The sequence below is a fragment of the Camelus dromedarius genome, chromosome 18 (genome assembly GCF_036321535.1).
Source record: "Camelus dromedarius isolate mCamDro1 chromosome 18, mCamDro1.pat, whole genome shotgun sequence".
Taxonomy (NCBI): Eukaryota; Metazoa; Chordata; class Mammalia; order Artiodactyla; family Camelidae; genus Camelus; species Camelus dromedarius.
In genome coordinates this window covers 397504-419544 of record NC_087453.1, presented here as the reverse complement: position 1 = coordinate 419544, position 22041 = coordinate 397504, and the positions used below count along the sequence as shown (strand labels likewise).

General features: G+C 61.1%; 4 protein-coding genes across 5 annotated transcripts; 3 read left to right on the top strand and 1 right to left on the bottom strand.

Annotated features, from left to right (window-relative positions):
- The first annotated feature begins 86 nt into the window (after positions 1–86).
- TNFRSF6B (TNF receptor superfamily member 6b) lies at positions 87–1901 on the top strand. Its single transcript, XM_031433416.2, is given in 6 exon segments — positions 87–797; positions 877–902; positions 905–998; positions 1000–1071; positions 1582–1740; positions 1742–1901. Coding segments are annotated over 6 exon segments (861 nt in total). The 5' UTR covers positions 87–375; the 3' UTR covers positions 1830–1901.
- Positions 1902–1907: 6 nt separating this feature from the next.
- On the bottom strand, positions 1908–9094 carry ARFRP1 (ADP ribosylation factor related protein 1). 2 transcript variants are annotated; one of them, XM_010997004.3, is made up of 8 exons: positions 9003–9094; positions 8579–8672; positions 8232–8319; positions 7919–8001; positions 4693–4774; positions 4402–4472; positions 3819–3919; positions 1908–3749 (listed from the first exon to the last, which is right to left on the bottom strand). In XM_010997004.3, the coding sequence occupies exons 2-8, from the start codon at positions 8669–8671 to the stop codon at positions 3662–3664; spliced, it is 606 nt and encodes a 201-aa protein (XP_010995306.3). In that variant the 5' UTR covers position 8672; positions 9003–9094; the 3' UTR covers positions 1908–3661. The 2 variants fall into 2 exon arrangements, with proteins under 2 accessions (XP_010995306.3, XP_064352952.1); XM_064496882.1 differs by having other exon boundaries at positions 8579–8676; positions 9003–9056.
- Positions 9095–9178: 84 nt separating this feature from the next.
- On the top strand, positions 9179–19023 carry ZGPAT (zinc finger CCCH-type and G-patch domain containing). Its single transcript, XM_031433414.2, has 7 exons — positions 9179–9329; positions 9652–10301; positions 16518–16651; positions 16881–17036; positions 17786–17905; positions 17994–18402; positions 18591–19023. Exons 2-7 carry the CDS (start codon positions 9715–9717, stop codon positions 18727–18729), a joined length of 1545 nt encoding a protein of 514 aa, XP_031289274.2. The 5' UTR covers positions 9179–9329; positions 9652–9714; the 3' UTR covers positions 18730–19023.
- A 551-nt stretch (positions 19024–19574) lies between these two features.
- On the top strand, positions 19575–22009 carry LIME1 (Lck interacting transmembrane adaptor 1). Its single transcript, XM_064496879.1, is given in 7 exon segments — positions 19575–19644; positions 20259–20322; positions 20508–20626; positions 20805–20877; positions 20879–21020; positions 21097–21452; positions 21551–22009. Coding segments are annotated over 5 exon segments (906 nt in total). The 5' UTR covers positions 19575–19644; positions 20259–20322; positions 20508–20528; the 3' UTR covers positions 21788–22009.
- Positions 22010–22041: the final 32 nt, after the last annotated feature.

Below are 22041 nucleotides of genomic sequence, written 5' to 3'. Positions count from 1 at the left end.
TCTGCGTGGCCTGGGCAGGGTGGTGGGTTTGAGGGTGCCGGGAAGGATGGGATGGATGTCTCGGCAGTCTCCCTCCCACCTGGTTTCAGCGGCAGGTGTCTCCAGGGACTTTGTCCGTAGGAGGGGTGCTGCTCCCCCCTTCCACCCTCCCACTGCCAGGCCTGGGAAGGGGGCCATGAGCTGCCCATGGTGCTTAGGGGCCCTCACGGGACCACCCTTCCCCTGGGCTCTGGGGAGGCGGGGGCCAGAAGTGGGTCAAAGCCTAGGCCCCTGGTCGCCGACGTCTCCCCCGGCGGGGAGGGGAGGGGCTCCCGCGGAGGCGCAGCCAGGCCGGCCCTTATATGACCTGGAGGCCCCCGTTGCTCCAGCGAGACCATGAGGGCCCCTCCTTGGTCGCTGCCATCTCTGCCGCTGGCTCTCGCGGCCCACGGGGCGGCGGTGGACGCGCCCACCTACCCGTGGCGAGACGCGGAGGCGGGGGGGTGGCTGGTGTGCAGCCAGTGATCCCTGGGCACCTTCGAGCAGCGGCCTGGAGGCTGGGACAGCCCCACGACGTGCGGCACGTGCCCGCCCCGCCACTACACATAATTTTGGAACTACGGGGAGCGCTGCCACTACTGCAACGTCATCTACGCGGAGCGCAAGGAGGAGGCGCGGCCGTGCAGGGCCACCCATAACCGCGCCTGCCGCTGTCGCCCCAGCTTCTTCGCACACGGCGGCTTCTGCCTGGAGCACACACCCTGCCCGCCCGGCGCCGGCATGGCTGCCCCCAGTGGGTGCGGGTGCGGGGGGCCGCCGTGCCAAGACCTCAGCTGAGCGAGGACGACCCCGGCTCTCCTGACCCCGTAATCTGTCCTCATTCTCAAACACCCACAGCCAGAGCACGCAGTGCCAGCCGTGTCCCTAGGCACCTTCTCAGCCAGTAGCTCGAGCTCGGAGCAGTGCCAGCTGCACCGCAACTGCACAGCCCTGGGTCCGGCCTTCAACGTGCCGGACTCCCTTCCACGACACCCTGTGCACCAACTGCATGAGCTTCCCACTCGGCTCCAGCGAGCTGGGGGCACTGGGTGAGCCGGAATGGGGCGCGGAGCCCCAGCTGTCGGGTCCGAGGCCAGCCCTGGAGCGTGAGGCTTTGGCTGGCTCCCAGAAGTTGTGTGGGTTCGAAGGGCACCGGAGCCCCACGGAGCCAACCTTGGAGAGCTCGGGTGGTGGGGGTGGCCCAGGGAATGCACCACGCGGAGGGTTTTAGCGCTGGTGGGTGATGCCATTTCCCGCCAACGTCGGGAAACAGGCTCAGAGGGTTTAAAGGCCTCCCATGGAGTCAGGGTGGTGAAAGGCGCTGAGCCCCTTAGCGTCCCATCTCATCCCTGGAGTTGACCCACGAACCCCGCCCCCAACCCGCCTCCCTGCTGCCGGAAGTTCCACAGCTGCGGTCGACCCGCCACCACAGCTCAAGCCTAGCCCACTTGTTAGCCCGCAGGGGTTCGTTCCTCCTTTGTTCTGTCCTCACCACCCCCTGCCCAGAGCCTAGCGAGGACCTGACTGAGCCCCCACCTCGCCACACCCTCCTGCAGGGACCAGGGAGTGCGAGCGCGCCCTTGTCGACTTCGTGGCTTTCCAGGATCTCTCCGCCCAGAGGCTCCTGTGGCTGCAGCAGGCCCTGACCAGCCTAGGGGCATGGAGCCTGCCAACGCCGCTGCCGGCGGCGAGGGCGGGCCGCACGGCCCTGTGGCTGAGACTGGCGGCAGCTCACAGAGCTCCGTGAGGCGCCGGACAGGCTGCCCGGGCTGGAGCGCAGCATCCACGGGCGCTTCCTCCAGGCGCCCTGAGCGCCCTCCCATCTATTCACTCCCGGCCTGAGCCCCCCGCGTGGGCGGCCCCCTAGCTGTACCAAAGGAGGCTTCTGACCTGGTTCCTGGGTCACTTTATTTTTTATAAAGCGGATTTGTCAGTGTGGCGTCTGACCGGCCACAGTGGGCACACCTGGTGGGGAAAGACCTGGGCAGCCGACCTGAGTGTCCAGCACTCTCAGGCTGGCCCCACCCCCATCTGACAGACCTCAATGGACAGTGGGTGGCAGCTGTGGGGCGCGGTGGGGTCCGTGAGGCCCGCTCTGCAATCCCCCATTGCCTGCTCAGTAGGTAGAGCCTTATGGAGGGTGGGCGGCCAAGCCCAGGGGCTCTCACTGCAGAACAGATGGCAACCCAGAGCAGTGGGCACCAGCCAGCAGGCCCTGGGCACCAGGACTCCCACTCAACCTGACACTCCCGTGGACTCTGCCCACTTCAAACAGCAGGGATTTCCTAGGAAGGGACAGCCAAAGCCTCCTGGGAGGCCTAGGGTGTCCCACTGGCTTTCTGGGAAATGAGGCTTTTCTCCTCTGGGGCAGGTTCAGAAAACGGCTTGACTCACCCACCCAGGGGGACTCTCAGCCTTACCCTTGTTCTGGGAGCCCTCCCTCCACCAGCCCTGGAGCCCCCTGCCTGACCCCCAAGGAAGGGCCCCAGTGAGAGGCAGGGTCACAGCCTTCCCATGAGTCATCCCACCTGCAGCAGGCCTCCACCCCTAGCCCTGACTCATCCCTTCCTCAGCAACTCCCACGCCCCACCAGGGAGAACAGTCTGGGGGGCCTGACCTTCAGACACAAAGCTGCCAGGTCTCCAGAGGAACAATGGATAGGAGCCATTCCAGCTGTCTATTTTGTCCATGGCTCGGCTCACTGGGTGTTGCCAGCCCCCATGGGGGCTGTGGGGAGGGTCCTCACCTGGGGGGCCCCTGCTCCTGGGCATAGGCCTGGAAAGGGATTTCTAGATGCCTTACGCCAGACCCGAGGGGCACACCACCCCTCACCCCCACCTAGGAATGCACCCGAGCTGGTGACCACAGTCATCCTAGACTGGTGGCAGGCTCAGAGGGGGCACCCACTCCCACCATGACCACATAGCTTCCCCTCCTGGCTTGGGATCAGAACGAGGTGGCTGGGCCAGTGCAGGGGGCACACGGCCTCCCAGGCAGATCTCTCCTGCCCCGTCCTGAGGCTGCGTCACAACCCACAGCCCTACTGGCTTGCAGGGACTAGGGCCACGTCTCCCTCGAGGCCTCCAGCCCACCGCCAGGATCAGAGATGAAAGAGGCTGAAGACAGTCATGACCCCACCAGCTTCCTCCACAGGCACGATACCCAGAGCCGCCCTGCAAGCCACAGAGGACCCCACCACCCTGGAAAACCCTATTTCCAAGCAGGGTCCCCTAAGGCCCCACTGGGTGCCAGGCATGCTGGCCTGCTGGGGCAGCAGCTCCAAAAGGAGAGTTGGCCTGCCAAGGCCTTACCCCAGGGCCTGCAACCTGGGCCTTGGTTGGGGGGGGGGGGGGCGGTTGGTGGTGTCCAGGCCTGATGTGGCCCTGGGCCCTGGGCCCCAGTAGGAGTCGGGTGAGGGTCCTGTGTGGCACTGGCCTGGCTTACTGCCCCGGCCCCCCTGGCAGAAGCCCTTGGATGCCTACACTTATCTGGACACAGAGAAAAGTTTGTCTTAGAGAAAAAACAAAGCAAATGAAAACCAAAGGGCACAGCAAACCCAGCCCCAGGATCAGCGGTGCAGAGCCAGCAGAACTCCTCTAGCACGCAGGGATGCACGGTGGGCACCAGGGGTCGCCGGCTGTCCTTACGTGATGTCCCGCTGCCGCGGCGGCCGGTGCAGATTCCGCACAACGCACTTCACCATCCACTCAATGCCCTCGCGTACGCCCTTGCTGTGGAGACAGTGGGCATGAGACAGGGCCAGCCTGGGCCCCAGCCCACAGGATGAGGGTCCCACTCACCCCGTGAGGGCTGAGCAGGCCTGGGTCAGGCAGTCGCGCCTGCCGATCTTGGAGGTGCAGTCGCTGAACGCAGTCTTGATGTCAGGAATGGAGAGGCAAGCCTGGAGGAGGCAAAGCCGTGAAGAGCAGGGCCCTGCAGCCAGGACCCAGCCCCAGGACAGCGCCTAGAGCTGCCTGGCTGGACATGGGGGCTGAGGAAGGATGCGAAGCAGTGGGGGCCCTGGGGCTACTCCACCTAGGAGGGGTCTGAGGGAAATGAGGAATGGACAAGATGCACGTGGTCTGAGGTGCACCCCAGCTGTCACGCCACAGGAGCTCCAGGAACCAGCTGCCCAGTGGTCCCAGGGGTGACGCTGGCACAGCTGCTGTCTCAAGGGCAGCAGACAGGTCAGGGTCAGTGCCGGCTCCCACCCTGGGTCCTTTGGCGTTTCCTTCCCAGAGCTTGCAGCTGGGTCCACCGCTGAAGGCGGACAGAGCGCGGCTATCTCCAGCGGATGGAAGGCGCAGGGCAGACGGGCTTGGGGCGTCTGAGGGGAGACAGCAGCCCTCCCTGAACAGACCCCCATCCCCCAGGGGCACTCACCTCAACGTCCTGCTTGTTGGCCAGCACGAGGATGGGGACGCCGTCCAGTGCCTCACTCGTGACCATCTTCTCTGGGGCGGGCAGACAGGCGGCAGTGAGCACCCACTGTCCACCTCTGCCCAGAGGTCCCCACCTCCCTGCCAACCTGTCTACAGCACAGACATGCTCTCAGCCACAGCTCTCCTGACCTGCATCTGGCCAGCCTCCCCTTACACCCAGCTCTGAACATGTGGGATGTGCAGCCTGGACCCAACCACTCCACTCCCCCACTGCCTGGCTGGCTGCACCCACCAAACGCGTGCTTGGACTCCGACAGTCTCTCCTCGTCCGTGGAGTCAATGACGTAGATGACGCCGTGGCACTCCGCGTAGTACTGGGCGGGAGCAGAAGCGGGTGCTGAGCCACAGGCAGGGCAGCCCCTGACTGGAAGACCCTGCTGGGGTGCTTCCTCGGGGTGGGGAGGTAGGCAGAGTGGTGACGTGGCCCCAGACCCCTTGGACTTGGGGAGCCCCCCCCCTTCCTAGGTGCTGTGGCCAAAGCCCACTTCAGTGTCTGCTCCTGACAACCATTCACAACCGCTGGCCTGACGGGGCCCAGACCAGGGAGTCCCTATGCAGACCCGGGGGTGGGGGGAGTACACGAACAGGGTCTCGTGCCTGCTCGGATGGCAAGCCTGACCAGCATCCACTGGTGAGCCAGGGAGAGGCCATCGAGGGGCAAGGCTAGATATTCAAAGCAGCTCTGCCCTCTGCACAGGAGGCAGCATCAGCGAACTCCGAGGCTTGCAGGCTGGACTGGAGCCAGGGTCTGGGGGGGTGGAGGGTGCTGGGCCTCCTGACAGCAAGGGCGACAGAGGGGACCCCACCAGAACCACCAGAGCCCACCTTGTGGGGAGAGTTACAGGGGGTGGCATGGAGCAAGGGCACAGGGACAGGGAGTCTGCCTTCTGTCCTGATCGGAAATAGCACGGAGTGGGGGAGAGTATAGCTCAGTGGTAGAGAGCGTACTTCGCATGCACGAGGTTCTGGGTTCAATTCCCAGCACCTCCATTAAAAAAATAAATAAACCTAATCCCCCCCCTCAACCAAAAGAAAAGAGCGCTGCGTCATGTCTCGTGGAGCGTGTAACTGCATCCTTGCGGCTCTGCCCCGGCTCCCTGCCCACTGTGAGCCCTGGGACCCGAACACCCGTATGCGCCACAGGACATGACACTGTGTTGGGCACCCCGACTCCAGGATGAGACAAGCTTCCGTTCTCCGGCCAGCCTGCTGGGTGATGTGAGGGCCGCAGGCTGGCCTTGCTGCTGAGATCCGGGAGTGGCAGCCCGACAGCCGAGGCCTCGGTGCAGGAAGGGACAGCGTGGGAATCACCGTGTGGCTCTGGGGGCGGCAGAGGACACCAACCCGTGTGCAACGGGGCCCTGGCAGACAGGCGATGGATCCACCGCCACAACCGCTGGACACTAGGTGACAGCCCAGCTGTGGCGGCAGTGACAGGAGCCACACACCTGGGGCTGATGTGAGCAGAACCAGGAGCGCAAGGGGCTGCCCCAATCCCACGGCACCTGCTCCACCCAGACCCCATTGGTGACATCACCTGAGGCTGCACGGGGTCCCACACAACCGGTGGAAAAAGACGAGCCCAGGCGTGGCCTCTGGGTGGGCACGCGCTGGAGGTCACCCAGGTGTGGCCTGAGGCTGGCGCACATACAGACCCGTAAGTGGTAGCACGCAGGATGGGGCTGTGGGGTGGATGTGAGGAAGTGGGCTCGGGGAGTGAAGGTCCAGCACATGTCTGCCTGGGACAAAGCGACTCAGCTGGCCCATACGGTGGCATGGTGGATGGCGCGGGGCCAGGGACGGCCTCAGGACACAGCATCTGGGAACCAGGCAGGGAGCAGGAGCTCCCCTCTCCACCCCTCCTGGGGACTTACAGGGGACTCTTGCCGCATGTCCCTATAGCTCTAGGCTCTGCAGTATTGGGGTTGGGGTGTGGTCACCCCATCACACCCACTCACCAGGGGTACTACAGGAGACCTGCTAAGTAGCAAACCCTGGCTGCCTCCTGAGCAGGTCAGGCAACTCTCGCCCAGGGGCCAGTGGAGCCTCCATCCTGGCACAGGTATCTGACCCCACTGGCAGAGCACCCACTGCGCTCCACGGCCGGGGAGCATATGAGAAACCCAGGGACCCCCAGTGAAGGCAAGCTCAGTGACCAGGGCTCAGCTCCTCGAGATGAGGTCATGCCACCTGCAGAAGTGAAAGCTGAGGACTCGACCAGGCACCAGGCTTGGGAGGAGCCAATCCCAACGCAGAGCCTGAGTGCAGCGGGGACCTGTTACCTCGCTGTCTAGCAGGGCCCACTCTGACCCACAAAGAACCACCTTTCCACACCACAGCTGCTTAGGGCAGCCCACCGTGGTGACTTGCCCGGAGGATGGGAGTCTCGGCCAGCTCGGCCTGACAGGAGGCAGCCACCTGAGATGACCGCGGCCCACCCAGTCCCGCATCCTCCCCACACACTTCCTGGTGCTGACCTCAACACATCCTACACCCTGATCTCTGTCACCGTATCTGCTCCTGGGACCCTGGCCTGTGACAGGACGTCAGGACCTCTCTGCCTCCCCACCTGGGTATATGGTTTGAACAAGCAGTCCCTGGCTTGGCTCTGCCTTGGTCCGACTAAAATGGCCACAGAGAGCCTGTCAGTGACTCTGGCCACAGGACAGAACCTGTTCTCGTGACCGAAAAGTCAGGGCAGGAGGGGACAGTTTGGGGGGAATGAGGAAAAAGTGACTGGGTGCTACTGCTGGGGTCAAACCAGAAAACAGGGCCTGGGCACCAGGCCCCAACAAGTGTTGGGGCGGGCACATCCGTGCCCCCAGCCCTGGGCTGCACCAAACCCACCACGCCAACCCACTGGGAAGGGGCGGGGGAGAGGCTGGCTCTCCTCTCACTACTGGACCCCACTGCCTGGCACAGGCTGAGCTGAAGACGGGCTCCAGTCTTGGGGTGTGTGGGGAAGAGCCCCATGCTGAGGTCTCAGAAATGCCTGTGTCCAAAGAGAAGGCAGCTGCTGTGGGCCTTGGAAGACATCCTCCCCTGAGAGAAAGAGGCGACCCACAAGGACAGGTCCTAAGCCAGGACTGAGGGAAGAGGACCCAGTGGGAGAGACTCAGGCCCGCTGCTGAAGCTGAGCGCCAAGGAGGCGCGTGTCTCCCGCATGTCTGCTCCCTGGCTGTCCTTTAGCCTCGTCCCGTGCTAAGCAGCAACAAAACCTCCAAGCCAAAAGGAACCAAGTGTGTCCCGCTCCTAGGGGAGCAACTCAAGAGCTGGAACAGCCCCGGGGAGGGGAAAGGGCGGCTCAGGAACCAAGTCGGTGACGGAAGTTGCTGACAGGAAGGAAAGAAGGTAAGTCCAAGGTCTTCTGAGGAAAGGGAGAAGGAGACCCAGGTGCCACCTGGAGAGAAATGGTGCAAGGGGTGGGCTGGGAGCCCACGGGGCATCACCCCAGTTACCTTGTCCCACAAAGACTGCAGCTCCTCCTGCCCTCCTAAGTCCCAGAACATGAGGCGAGCCTTTCCCACGTCCACAGTGCCGACTAGGGAAGAGAGAAAAACAGGTGAGGCTGTGGCCCTGGTCCCTGCACGCCGCCTCCCAGCTCTCCTGGGGAGAAGCAGGCCACTTCAGCACCCCTCCACACTGGGGCCAAGGGGAGCCGGAGCAGTGCGTCACACACAGGGTTCTGGCCGCCTGTCTGCTGGCCTGCAGGCTTCACAGCACTCTCAGGGGCCTGTCCCCCAAACCCACAGCCCTAAGACCCTCCCTTACTGTTCAGACCCACGGTGGTGGTGATTTTGGACAGACTCATCCCCTTGTAATTCTTGTTAAACCGGGTTTTTGACTGCTCCAGGAAGGTCTGAGGGGAGAAGGAGAGAGAGGCATGAGGCAGGAACCGGAAAAGTTTGCAAGACTGTTTCTCAAATATCCCTCCTTGGGGCTATTCCTTTAAAACAAAGCAAAACAGGACAACATTTTGCTTTTACAGCAGCTGGTGGTAACTGTCCCATGGTCTTATATGGGGTTTAGGTCCTGTCTGGGTGGAGAACGTGCAGCTAAAGGTGTAAAGCCAAAACGACCACTGCGAGGAGGGGGTGCTGGCGGGAACAGGCACCTACCGTCTTGCCGGCATTGTCCAGGCCCAGGATCAGGATGCAGTACTCGTCCTTCTGGAACATGTACTTGTACAGGCCTGACAGCAGCGTGTACATCCTGCCTGGGCACCCGACACCAGGAGTGGGCGATCCGGCCCGCACCCGCCTCCCAGCTTCCCCCAGGTGGCCAGCGGGGCCGTCTAGAGCCCGGCTTGGCCCGCCGCCCCTCCGCTGCCGCCGCCGCCGCCGCCGTAACTGCTCCCGGCGCCCGCGCCCCCGCTCCCCGACCCGGGGCTGCGGCCGGGCTTCGCTCCGCTCGGGTCTCCCCGCGCGCCGCCGCCCGCAGGCGCCTTTCCGAGGCGGGGCGCGTGGGTGCGGGCGGCGGCGCGGAGGGACTGCGGACCGGCCGCCGGGCCCGGCCCAGCTCTGCCCGCCCGCTCCGGCCTACCTCGCCCGCCCGGCCGAGCCGCCGAGCCGCCGAGCCGCCGCGGGTCTAACTCGCCGACCCCACGCCGACCCCGCGCTGACCTCGCGCGCCGCCCGACGGGACGCGGGCGGGCCGCCCGGGAAGGGGCGGGGCCGTCCCGGCGGCCCCCGCGCCGGGCACTTCCGCCGGCGGCAGCGGCGCTCGGGCGGAAGTGCTTGTGGGCTGCGAGGGCGGAAGCGGGGCGCTGGGCCTCTGCGGCCGGTGACGCCGCCGGGCGGTGTGTGGCGGCGGCCGCGAGACCACGCGGAGGAGGACCCGGCCGGGGACGCGACGGGGCCCGGGTCCGAGGTGACCGGCGGAGCGGGGACGGGCGGCGCGGGTCGCGGAGGGTGGGCCGGGCCCGGGGCCCCGGGCCGAGACTCGGAGAATCCGGAGGAGCCTGACAGCAGCTCCCGGGACGCCCGAGAAGGGAGCCGCGGCCGTGGGGCAGTGGCCAGGGGCCGGCTCTGGCTCCTCCACTCGGAGCTGGAGACCCCTCCGGCCCAAACCGGGAGAGCGGGCCCTTCGCGGCTCCGCAGGCTGTCCGCCGAGGGCGGCAGTCGGCGCAGCGCTCGGTGCCGGCCTTGCGGGGTGGCCGGTCCTGAGCTCATCTGGCTTCTTTCCCCCGCAGCGCTGGTCCTCACCCAGGGACCCGCCCCTGCCCGCCGCGAGAAAGCAGCCCCCTCCTTGCAGGATGGACGAGGAGAGCCTGCAGACCGCCCTCCGCACCTACGACGCGCAGCTACAGCAGGTGGAGCTGGCCCTGGGCGCCGGCCTGGATCCCTCCGAGCTGGCGGACCTGCGCCAGCTGCAGGGGGACCTGAAGGAGCTGATCCAGCTCACCGAGGCCAGCCTGGTGTCTGTCAGGAAGAGCAAGCTGCTGGCCACACTGGATGGAGAGCGCCCAGCCCGGGAAGATGCTGATTGCTTGGCTTTCCAGAAGGCCGTTGCTGAGGGAGCCGAGGTGCCAGGAGCCCCTGGGGCAGAGCTGGAGACTGTTCCTAAGGCAGAGACTGGGCCTGGACCCACCGAGCCTGAGCTGGAGGAGGAAGAGGGGGAGGACGAGGAGGACGGGGCAGAGCTGAGCGGGAGGAAGGTGAACGCCCCCTACTACAGTTCATGGGGCACCCTGGAGTATCACAACGCTATGATCGTGGGCACCGAAGAGGCAGACGACGGCTCCCCTGGCGTCCGGGTGCTCTATCTCTACCCCACGCACAAGTCCCTGAAGCCCTGCCCCTTCTTCCTGGAGGGGAAGTGCCGCTTCAAGGAGAACTGCAGGTAAAGCCTGGGGTCCTGGGCCCCTGTGGGGGGTGGGGGGCTTACAGATGAGACCAGGGCACGGCTGGCCCTCTGTGCTGTGTGTCGTCCGTCTCTGCCCAGCAGGGTACTGACAAGAAGAGAGTTTTGGCGGCCAGGGGATTCCTACAGCAGTGTCCTTGTTGAGAGGTTTACTCGGATTTTCCCAGGTAGAGCACGTGTAGAAAGGCTTGTTGAAAAGAATGGACGCTACCCACCCCTACCATCATCAGTTGCACTGTTCAGATTGAAGCAGCTACAACTTACTTTTATTATAGAAACTTTGTTATAGAAGTTGCTGAACAGACAGGACGTTACAGAGTTGCATGCTGACTTCCCACCATCCCATCCAGCTTCATTGTTTGTTAACAATTTGCAGGTCTTGTGTCATCTTCCTGCCCCTGGATGGTTTTAAAGCAAGTTTTAGAAATTACTGGGGTTTTCACCTATAAATACTTCAGGGTGCACAAGTAATCTAACTGATCAAAAAAGTCATTGCCACACGTAGCAAATTTAACGATAACACCTTGTTCATATTCAGGTTTTCACAGTGGTTGTGATGATGTTTTCCTTGAGCACATAATTTTAATTTTGTTTCTTTTTACTTTATCTTTGCAAGGAATATCTATGAAGATTTGTAAAATTTTTCTTTTCTAGCCAGTAGTCCAGGGTAACTGTTTTGAGTTCTTTGGTTGTCTTATTTTTTTGTTTTGTTTTGTTTTGTTTTTTGACAACCAGGAAGTTTGTCTTATTTCTTTATAGGTTCTTGCAGGGCCCAGAGTCTTACTTGGCGCATTTCTCCCTTTCTCCTTTTTTTGTAAGTTTTGAAGAAATGCAGCACACCTGCAGAAAAGTCCATAGTTCATAAGCCTGCTTGAGTTCCCACAGAGTGGATGTACCTGTGTCACCAGCAAACATCAAGGAACAGAGGCGTAGGCCCTTCCATCTTTTCTGCCACTGGTCCCTCTGGAGGGTCCCCCTGCGTCCCTGCGCAGGGTCCCATATGAGGGTGAGCGCTGCCGTGTCCATGTGCTGCTTCCTCTGGGCAGGCGCTGTTCCGAGAGTTTCCTACACACTAACTCAGGTGAGCAGCAGCCCTGCCAGGCAGGTCCTGCAACCCTCGGTTGCCCAGGTCACAGGGGCAGCCAGGCTCTGCAGTGCTCCCAGCCACTACGCTCAGGGGCTGCTTGCTCTGTCCACCTTAGGCTGGACCAGTGCCGCCTGCAGACCCCCACATCACCACACCCCAGTCTCATAACTGTTTTCTTCATTTGCTTTGGGTTTTTAGAAGTGAAGTAACACAGATAATGTTGAAGCACACTGTGACCCACCGCTGTCCCCTCCCCTGCCGGGAGGCTCGGCATCACAGCGTTGGTGCCTCTCTCTAGTGCACGTTAGCTCTGTGGGAACATGTGTGTCTGTAAATAGTACACGGTTGTGCTTCATTTTCTAAATAAACAGTATCACCCTAGGCTTCATTTTGCAACTTGCGTGTCTCACTAAGCGTGTTGGTGGGAGAAGGCCCCGCTGGTGTCTGTGGAACTGTTTATTGTAACTACTGTGTGATTTTCTCCACGTGAGTACACCACGTTCTATTTATCCTGTCTCCTGACGTTGTCCAGTTTTTATTACAGACAATGTGCTATGAACACTGTACTACATGTCTTTTTTCATACGCAGTGGGGTGAGAGCTTCCCTGAGGTGTGAGGCGTGGAGGGCACGTGCCTCTCTGTTCCTGCCCGGCAGGCAGTTTCCAGGCCCTGGTCTTCGCCAGGACCACCCGCGCTCGCCTTCTGTGACTCACGGCTTCCTGCCCATTGAAAGCTGGGGAAGTGGTCTTGATTCAACTTGTATTTTGTCAGTCATTACTGAGGCTGGGAATTCTCTCATGCACTGGCTCTAACTTAATCTCCATGTATCAGTATCCATATAAAACAGATGTAAAACAGAGATGACCATCATCTTTCGCAGCTGTTAGGAGAATGGAATGCATTAATATGCATTAATTAAAAATTTTTGAACAGTACCTAATATGTAGTAAGGACACAGGAGACTTAAAATTTTTATCTTGTTGTTGTAAATTAAAATCACATGCAGGAAGTACAGGTGTATCATGGGAATCATTGTAACACCCTAGTACTCACCGCTCAGATCAGAACTACAAATTTGCCAGTTACCCCGGAAGTTCTCCCTGTGCCTCAGCCTACATGCAGCTTTCCCCTCCTCGTCTCCCTCCTCCAGAAACCACCACTGTCCAGACTTTTCTGATGGTCGCCTCCTTATGTTCTGTATGGTCTGTCACTGGGGCCACAGGCATGAGCGTTGTAGTCTAAGTCGCTCACGTTCTAAGCCTGCTGTGCCTGCATCTGGCTGTGCGCACCCTCTGCCCGCTGCCCTTGGACCCCAGTCTCACCGTTGAAGACCAGACCCTTTGACCATCAGCAAACACCCTGCAGCCGGCAGTGGGATCCAGGGACTCGGGGCGCTGTTCTTTACTAAGGAAGCACCTGATGTCTCCTTGTTCTTCTGTGGTGTTGGCTGCCAGTGATGCCCAACGCCTACATCCAGTGATTCGGTGCAGGTTGCCAAAAGAGATCTTTTAATTCTGTCAGTTGGGTTTAATTTACTTGCTGGAATGTTGTAGAGAGATACCTCTCCTCACCTCCGACCTGGCTACTTAGTGGTACGGCTCACATAGGGAAGGCAGGATCATGCCGAGCTCTTCTGTCTTGTTCACTTGGCCTCCCAGATAATGAATTGGTTCTCTTTAATCCTGAGAAGGTGATGAATTCGCTTTTAAAACAATGTTCAATGGCCTTATGGACTCATGGATTTAAGTATATTTGATTTTCAGTCACTGAGATTCTGATCTTTGTTGAAACTCAAATTGTCCCACCCTTGGCTCCTTTTGGCCCAGGAGTCAGGACTCCACACTCATCCCTGCTCTTCCTACTCCAAGCCCAAATGTGGCCAAGTCTCCCAGAGGCCCTTGCTTCTTCCAACAGGAGGCGGTATTTCAAGACCCACGACAGGGGCCCTGGGACGCACTCTTGCTGGGCAGCCCCCGTTCTGGGTCTTTGCAGCAGATAGAGCCAGGAGATGGAGGTGGACACACGGATTTACACTGACTGTATCTGTACACATACTAGGTACTTGTTATTAAGGACGGAATACCTTGTGAATTCATCATCTTTTCTGAGCCACACCTGTGTTTCCTTCTCTACCTCAAGGACACAAGAGGGTGGGCTCCAAACATCCCATAATTAATTTGTTTTACCCCATTTTACATACATGATGTGCTCAGAATCACAACACTCTGTGATTTTTTATCTGTGATGACTGAAAACTGTTGAAAATGTTTTTACACACGCTACCCGCGTGCTTCCTGCTGTCTGCACTAGACCCGCACCATCTCCCTTTTACTCTCAGCCTTCGTCCCAGAAGAAACCTTGCTCTGTGTGCTCGACCTCGCTCCATCTGTCAGGGTCTTTCTGGTCGTTGTGGGCGTCTGAGGCCCACAGGAGGCCTGGCACGTTGCTTACCTTCTGTTTGTCTTTGCTTGAAGAGCAGTTTCACAGAATATGAGAGTCTTGGCTCATGTTCTTTCTTTGAACATTTTATATAACTTACTCCATTCTGACATAAAGTATTGTTGAAAAGTTTAATTTTTCCCACATAAATCGGGGCTCTGATAAGGGTCTAGCTTCCAGCAGGGCTGATTGGCCAGGGCCCCGTGTTGAGACGTGACTGGTCACGTGTGTGGGCTGAGTTCCGGCTCTCATCTCGTCCGTGGGGCCACACGGTCGATTTATCCTGGGACGCACTATTTTGATGCCTGACTCTGTGGTGAGTCTCAAGGTCAGGACGTGCATAGTCTTTTAACGCTTTCCCTTCCTCTCAAGGTGGTTTTGGGTATTCGGGACCCTTTGTAATTCTGTATCAGTTTTAAAAGCAGTTTGTTTCTGTGTAAAAGATGGCAGGAATCACACTGGGTCTGCAGATACAATGCCAATTCTAATTCACGAGCCCAGGGTGTCCTTCCAGTCACGCTGGTCGTCTTCAGCTTCTCAGCGACGCTCTGCAGCCTCACCCTTGGGTGGGGGAGTTTGTGGGGCTCTTCCTCGCTTTGATGCTGTTGTGAACGAAGCTGTCAGTTTCACTCCTAGCGTGGTCCTTGGTGATGTGTTGCAGCAGAGCTGATTTTTGCATGTCAGTCTTGTATCCTGCAATGTTGCCAGATTCATTTGTTAGCTCTGATGGGACTTTCTGTGGGTCATTTAGGGTTTTCTATATACACAGCCATGTCACTGGCAGATAGAGGTTATTTTGCTGCTCCCTCTCCTGTTTGGCTGCTTTTGTTTCTTTCTCATGCTTGATTGCTCTGCCCAGAACTCCCAGTACCGTGTCACGCAGAAGTGGAGAGCGGGCATCCTCGCCTGCCCCTCATCGTGGGGAAGCACCCCGTCTTTCACTGCTGAGTAGGAGGCGAGCTGTGGGCTTCCCAGACGTGCTGCTTATCCAGTTGAGGAAGTTCCCTTCTCCCCCTGGTTGGCTGAGTGTTTTTATCATGAAAGGGTGTTGGGTTTTTCCAAATGTCTTTCCCTCATCAGTCGACACGCCCCTGGGTTTTCCCTTCGTTCTGTTTATGTGCTTTATTTCGTTGAGTGAAGGTCACGTGTTGAACCACCCTTGCATTCCTGGGATAAACCACTCTTAGCTGTGCTAAATGCTTGTTCTCAGGTTCAAGTTTTTACTTATCCTGGAGTGGATTTTTGTGAACGTTGTGAGGTAGATGACTGAGTGGTGTGTTTTGGGGTGGGTTTTTTTTTGGTATGGGAAACCAGTTTAGTTTTTTCGTGATGAAATCTGCAGCCCATCCCTTCCTGCCTCATTTGTGACGCTCGCTCTGTCCTGAGTGAGGTTGGCTGTGTGCAGAGCTCTCCAGGGTGTGCCTGTCATTCCGTTGGTCAGTCTCCCCCTCTCCTGGATTCACGTTCATTTTATGGGTGTGCCATTCACTGCTCCCCACAGTTGGGAATCTAGGTTATTTCCAAGTATCTCACATTTGGTTAACGTCCTTGTGGCTAAATCTGTGAGTAGTTTAGTTACTATTTGTTTAGAAGCATCTCTTGGAAGCCCTTCTGGGTTGAGGAAGGTACAAACTGTAGGGCCCTCATCTTACTGAGGACTCATGCAGGCATTTGGCTGGTGGTGTCTCAGGGTTATGTGTGTGTCAAGGGCGTATTTGGCCAATGCACCCGGCGGGTAGGCCTCTGCTCCTTGGTTGAGCAGGGCTTTTCAACTGCAGTGTCCACCACAGTCCAGGTGGGGCCCGGTCTGGCAGCTGCTGGTGCCACTCAGTCATTGGCAGTGCCCTGGCCGCCTGAGGACAGGCAGATGTGGGAAGGAGCTGCCCAGAGTCCGGCCCCGGCAGGCCTCCGAGGGTGTCTTTGTCCGACCCGGGACATGATGGAGGTACCTTCTGTTTTCCCTCTTCTCACTGCGAGGGCAACCATGGCCCCGCTGGCTCTGGGCGGGGGGCCATGCTGTCCTGGCTGCTCCTGTGGGGTCAGAGCGGTTTCCTCTCTGCAGCAGCAGCACTCAGGGGCTGTGGGTGGCTTTTCATGTCTTTATTTGGCAGAGTTAAGGCTGCAGCCCTCTGTCCCCGCCCCTCCTCCTCCCCTCCTTCCTCCTCTCTCCCAATTTGCGTGTTGATTTCACCGTTTCACTGATGTCTAGACATCAGGGCCGCGCTGGTACAGCCAGGTCCTCCTGGTCAGCTGGGGAGGACCGAGTCCTGTGAGCACATGCCCCGCCTTGCTCACTCATGGTGTCCAGGCCCTGTGTCTGGCGGAGAAACAAGGGGTGCTCTCCTCACGGGGGGGATGCTGCCAGCCACGCTCTCCCAGGCAGTCACGCAAAGGAGCTTGTCCTGGGGGCGCCCAGTCCATCCTGAGAGTGAGAGCTCGAGCACAGGGAGGATATACGCATACGCACGTGTGCGTGCCTGTGGTGTGCACACATGTATGTATGTGCAGTGTGAGCAAATGTACGTGTGCGCGTGTGTGTGCAAGCACGTGTGTGTGTGTCCCTGTCCTTCCTCCAGGGCAGCGCCCAGGCAGGTAGACTTGATTCTCCTGGGCCCGCGCGGCCCTGGTGGGCCATGTCTGAGTCTGCACCCTGCGGCCCTCTCCGCAGGTTCTCCCATGGGCAGGTGGTCTCTGTGGAGGAGCTGCGCCCCTTCCAAGACCCAGACCTGAGCTCTCTGCAGGCCGGCTCTGCCTGTCTGGCCAAGCAGCAGGACGGCCTCTGGTACCCAGCGCGGATCACTGGTGAGGCTGCCCAGGGCCTCCCTGACAGGGCCCTTCCTGGGAAGCCCTCTCCATGCGTCACACGCATTGGTCCTGTGTGACCACCCCTTTGGTTGGGCATTGGGACCCCACGCCTTGGCCAGGAGGAGTGAGGCCACCCTTGGCCTCGGCCCCACCCTATTCCTGGCTCCCGTTGTGGCTCTTGTCATGTGTTGAGGCCACTGACCCAGCTGTCTTGGTGCCCCTCCAGATGTGGATAGCGGCTACTACACAGTCAAGTTTGACTCTCTGCTGTTGAAGGAGACCGTGGTGGAGGGGGACAGCATCCTGCCCCCACTGCGCACGGAGTCCACAGGGTCCTCTGACTCAGACAGCAGCGATGCAGACGACCCCAGCTATGCTAGAGGTATGGCTGCGGCTCGGCCTGGGAGCAGGACGGCGGGGGCGGGCAGCGTGGGCAGCAGCCACCCCAAGAGACTCCTTCTGGTCAGGAAGAGGATGCATATCAGAGGGGGTGCTGGGTGTGGAAGCCCCCCAGAGGGGCTGGGGCTGATGAGCAAGTGTAGGGCAGGTCTAGGGTAGGTCCAGAGACTCACGGACACAAAAATGCAGCCCTCATCTTCAAGAAGCACGTCAGCAATTACAGTCCCACAGGAGCCACGGGAGGGGCAGGGAAGAGAGGGGCGCCTGGTGCGCAGGAAGGAGCAGCTCCTTCCAGTGGCTCCCTTCAGGGCCCGGGTGCCCGGTGGATGGAGCAGGAGCTGCGTCCAGACAGCCGGAAAGGGAGAATTTCAGGAGGAGGATTGGCTGGCAGTGTCTGGCCCTCCTGAGGGGAGGTCCCTGCGGGACCTGTGATGTAAGCCAACAAGTGGAGGGGAGCGGAGCCCGCTTCCTGGGAAGGTGGGTCAGGAGAAGGGCCGTGCAGGATGGGGCCACCATGTGACCAGGTTGTGGCCCAGAAGCATGGAGAGGGCCAGGCTCTGCCACAAGCCCTGCCCATTGCTGTCACCACCACAGCCCTGGGTCACCGGCAGGGAGCCGGAGGCACAAGGCATTGCAGCCCTGGCCCAGAGCTGAGCTCTTGGGCTAACCCTGGCCAGAGCCCCGCATGCTTTGGACCTGGCTGGGTCAAGCCACTGCCCTTTGATTGCGTAGTGGTGGAACCCAGCGCTGCTGACCCCGGGACCTGCAGCTCCGCCTTCGCTGGCTGGGAGGTGCACACACGAGGCATTGGCTCCAGACTCCTCGCCAAGATGGGCTATGAGTTTGGCAAGGGTAAGTGTGCCCTGCACCAGGGAGGTGAGGGGGCTCCCGCAGCTCAGCCCAGGGTTCCAGCAACAGTGCCAGCCCCATGTCCCCTCAGGTCTGGGCCGACACTCGGAGGGCCGGGTGGAGCCCATCCATGCCGTGGTGCTGCCGCGAGGGAAGTCGCTGGACCAGTGTGCAGAGATCCTGCAGAGGAGGACCCGGGCCAGCAAGGCCGGCACCAGCAGGCCCCCAAAATGCCGGGGGAGAGGGGTTGGACCTGGGGGCCGCCCACCCCCTCGGAGCGTGTTCGACTTCCTGAATGAGAAGCTGCGGGGCAGGGCCCCCGGGGCCCTGGAGGCGGGGGCCGCGCCCGCAGGGAGGAGGAGCGGCAAAGAGGTGTACCACGCCAGCAAGAGCACCAAGCGGGCCCTGAGCCTGCGGCTCCTCCAGACCGAGGAGAAGATTGAGCAGACCCAGCGAGTCATCCGGGGTATCCAGGAGGCCCTCGCCCGCAACACCGGCCGGTACGTGCGGGCCTGGGCTTAGGGCAGGCCCCCGCGTGGGTACCCCACCCGCCGTTCACGTGCAAGCTGGCCCTGACCAAGGGTGGCCGGTCCGGGGGTGCTGTGGGTTGGAGGATGATGGGAGAGGCCTGGGTGGGGGCTGGGCTGCCACGTGCAGAACCCAGGCGGAATGGCAGGCCCCTCTCTAGGCACAGCGTGACGGAGGCCCAGCTGCAGGAGAAGTTGGCAGGCGCCCAGCGGCAGCTGGGGCAGCTCCAGGCCCAGGAGGCAGGCCTGCAGCGGGAACAGAGGAAGGCAGACACCCACAAGAAGATGACCGAGTTCTAGGGTTCCCACGCGCCACGCGCGCAGAGCCTAGGGGCCCTGGCCCCACTGCCCTCTGCAAGACCAGCCGTCACCCAGCGACTCAGACGCCACCAGCAGAGGGGCCAGTCCAGCCCAGGCTAGACCCCACGGCTGGCCTTCCTGCCAGCCCAGGGCGCATGGACACTGCTGAGGGGCGCTGGGGCTGGGGGCACTTCTCAACACGAGCTTGCCCCTGAGCCCACCTGCCAGTGTCTTCAGGAGTCCGCTCACTCAGGATGGACATTAAAGTGATGTTGTTGCAGTGTCTCACTGGAAGCTTGGCTGGCTGTGGGGTCTTTGTGGAGAGGAGGGGTCTTTGCACCAGGACTCGGGTCGGGACTGGAGGGGTCCTGAATGAGGCAGAGGGCCCAGGAGGACTGGCATTCTCACTGCCCTCCCAGAAGGGGCTCTGCCAGCAGCTCTGAGGCAGATCAGAGCCTGAGGTGCCCCCCTTGTCGCCTGAACCACAGATGGGTGGAGCCGCTGCTGCCACGGTGGGAGGAGACCGTGCAGGCCCCCAGGGGTGTTGGCAGCCCGAGAGTCTGGGTTCAGCCCCAGGGCTGGGCAGCCACAAGACCACCCAGTTCCCGTGCTGTGCCTGTCTCCTGGCTGGTGTGCCCACCTCGTCGTGGCTGGAGACAACCTACGGCCAGCTCTCAGGACAGTGCTGGCTCACAGTGCACCCCCACCCGGTACCGCCGAGACCCCAGGCGGGGCCGCGGCAGGTGGCTGAGGCTGCAGTGCAGGGTTGAGTGGCTGTGTGGGGAGACGCAGCCTGACGCACAGGCAGGAAGTGAGGTGGGAGCTGGGCTGAGGGCTGCACAAAGGCACCGCGCCTCAAGGTGCCCAGGCTGCCTGCTGCCCCAGACAGCGGAGGAGGCGTGCGCCTCGGCCTTGGTAAGTGTCTGCTCTGGTCTCCAGCCTGGCCAGGGCCCCAGGCCGCTTAGTGCCTTCCTCGGACAGCTGAGGACTGGGGTCTGGGAGGATTGGGCCCTACCGGGTCAGGTCACTGGGGCCTGGGTCCTCCCTGGGTCTGGGCAGACTGGCCTCCACCTCCGAAACACCTCATCCCCTGGCTCTGTGCTGCTGGACTACAAGACCATGCTGGTTGTGGGGTAGACGCCCTCTCCCCTCAAGCAGCTCTGTAAGACGCCAGGAAGCAGACGTCCAGTGGCAGAGACAGTTGGAGCGGTGGATGGAGAGGTGGGGTGGGGCAGGCAATGCCCAGAGCAGCCCTTCCTCCCCCTCCACCGGCTTTCCAGCCCCTCAGGGGCCAGCCTCTGTAGCGGACAGCTAGGGGGCATACCTGAGACAGGAGCCATGCCTGGGCAGGACGTGGCTGCAGGTGAGTGTGGCTCGTGGCTTGCAAGCCTAGGGTGTGACCTCAGGGCCTCCCTGGCTCTCAGGTTTGGGCTGCAGTGACCACAGCAGGGCTTTGGCCAGGTCACAGCTGCCCTGCCCCTCCTCACTGGCCATGCTTGGCCATCACCTGCTCATCCTCACCAACTCAGGTGCCCAGGGGCCAGGCAGAGCACACCTCACACTCACCAGGAGTCCCCAGGCAGAGGTGGGAAGGTAGGCACCTGGGCTGTGTCCCCTCAGCCTCTGTAGGAAGGAGGGTTGCTGAGCCTTGGGGTTTCCTGTGTGCTGAGTCAGCACCCAAGGGGGAGGGAAACGCCCAGCAGCTGGAGTCGCAGGAGTGGGCCTGTCAGGGAGGTGCCCAGTCCCTTAGCCCCCAGCCCTCTGTCTTCTGCCTCCAGGCCTGTCCACGGCTTTGCAGGATGAGGCCACAGGTGCCCTTGGCCCCTCCTGCCCTCTGGGTCCTAGGGTGCCTCACCTTCCTGCTCTGGCTGTGGGTGCTGTGCTCAGCCTGCCACAGGTATGTCCACCCCTGGCCTTGGTGGGGCCTGGCTCAGCTCTGCAGCCAGAAGGGGTGGGGCTCCAGGCCGGCCTAGCACCAGCTCTGTACACATGCCTCCCTGTGGGCCTCAGACCAGGGGCAGATGCCCTTGACCCGCGTGTCTGCCTCACTGGCCTGATGACCCTCTTGCCCCCAGGAAGCGGGTGCCAAGGCAGCTGTCCAGGCTGCAGGACAGTGTGATGCCAGCGGAAGGGGTGAGTGCCAGGCTGTCCCCGGGGCCAGGGTGGGGCCAGCAGGGCACCAGCCAGTCTTCCTCGCCCCCAGTCACTGATGAGACGGCCCTACCACCACTCCCTCAGCAAGTCGGACACCAGACTGCATGAGCTGCACCGCAGCCGGCCCTGCAGCAGAGGTGAGCCAGTGGGAGGGCCGGGCCTGGCAGTGGGCAGGCATCCCCTGACCCTGAGTGATCCCTTCCCTGACCCCAGCCCCAGCCCCACGGCCCGCCAGCGTGGATTTCCTGTGCCCGCAATGGCCAGAGGTGTCCAGAGGCACTACCAGGCCCCCAGCAGCCTTCTCACACCTGGAGCTGCCCCTGGCTGCGCCCTCCACCGGCCCCGAGGCCACCTATTCCAACGTGGGGCTGGCTGCAATCCCCCGGGCCAGCCTGGCAGTCAGCCCTGGGGTGTGGACAGGGTCATGGCTGACCAGCAGCTGTGCCAGGCCTGGGCCTGCGGCCAGACCCGTGGTGGCTGAGTATGCTTGCATCCAGAAGTTCAAGGGAACAGATCGGGGTCCCCAAGGCCTGGAGCTGGGGAAGGCTGAGCTGACCCCAGCCACTCAGGTATAGTGAAGGATGTGAGGCAGGGTGGGTTGGACTGAGCAGATCCTTGGCAGAACGGATGGTGCTGACCCCTCCCCGGGTTGGCTTCCTCTCTCCAGGTGGACCTCCTGTACTCCAGGGTCAGCAAGCCTAAAAGGAGGGACCCAGGACCTGCCACATGCCAGCCCAACCCCAATGGAGGGGGAGCAATTCTGGCTCTGAGGGGTGACTCGGCCTACGAGGTCCTTCCACTCAGGGGTCTGGGTGTGGACAAGAGCCTCCTGGAAAACGTGTATGAGAGCATCCAGGAGATGGGGGCTTCTGCGCACCTGGAGCCCCCTAGCTCGAGCTCCTAGCAGGAGAGGACATATGCAGGGCATGGAGCCCCCTGCTTCCTGTCTAAACACCCAAGTACCATGGTCCTTCTTCCAGAGTGGGGTGCCACCCTTCACTTCCCCCACAGTCCCCTCCCACACACAGCTGACAGCAGAAATTCCAGATCGCAGGGCTGCCAGCCTGTGGGGTCCCTGGGTCCAGGGCAGCCTCTCAATAAATCCCCAGCTCAGGCGCCGAACACAGCCTTGCCTCACCGCCTGCTCTTCTTGAAAGC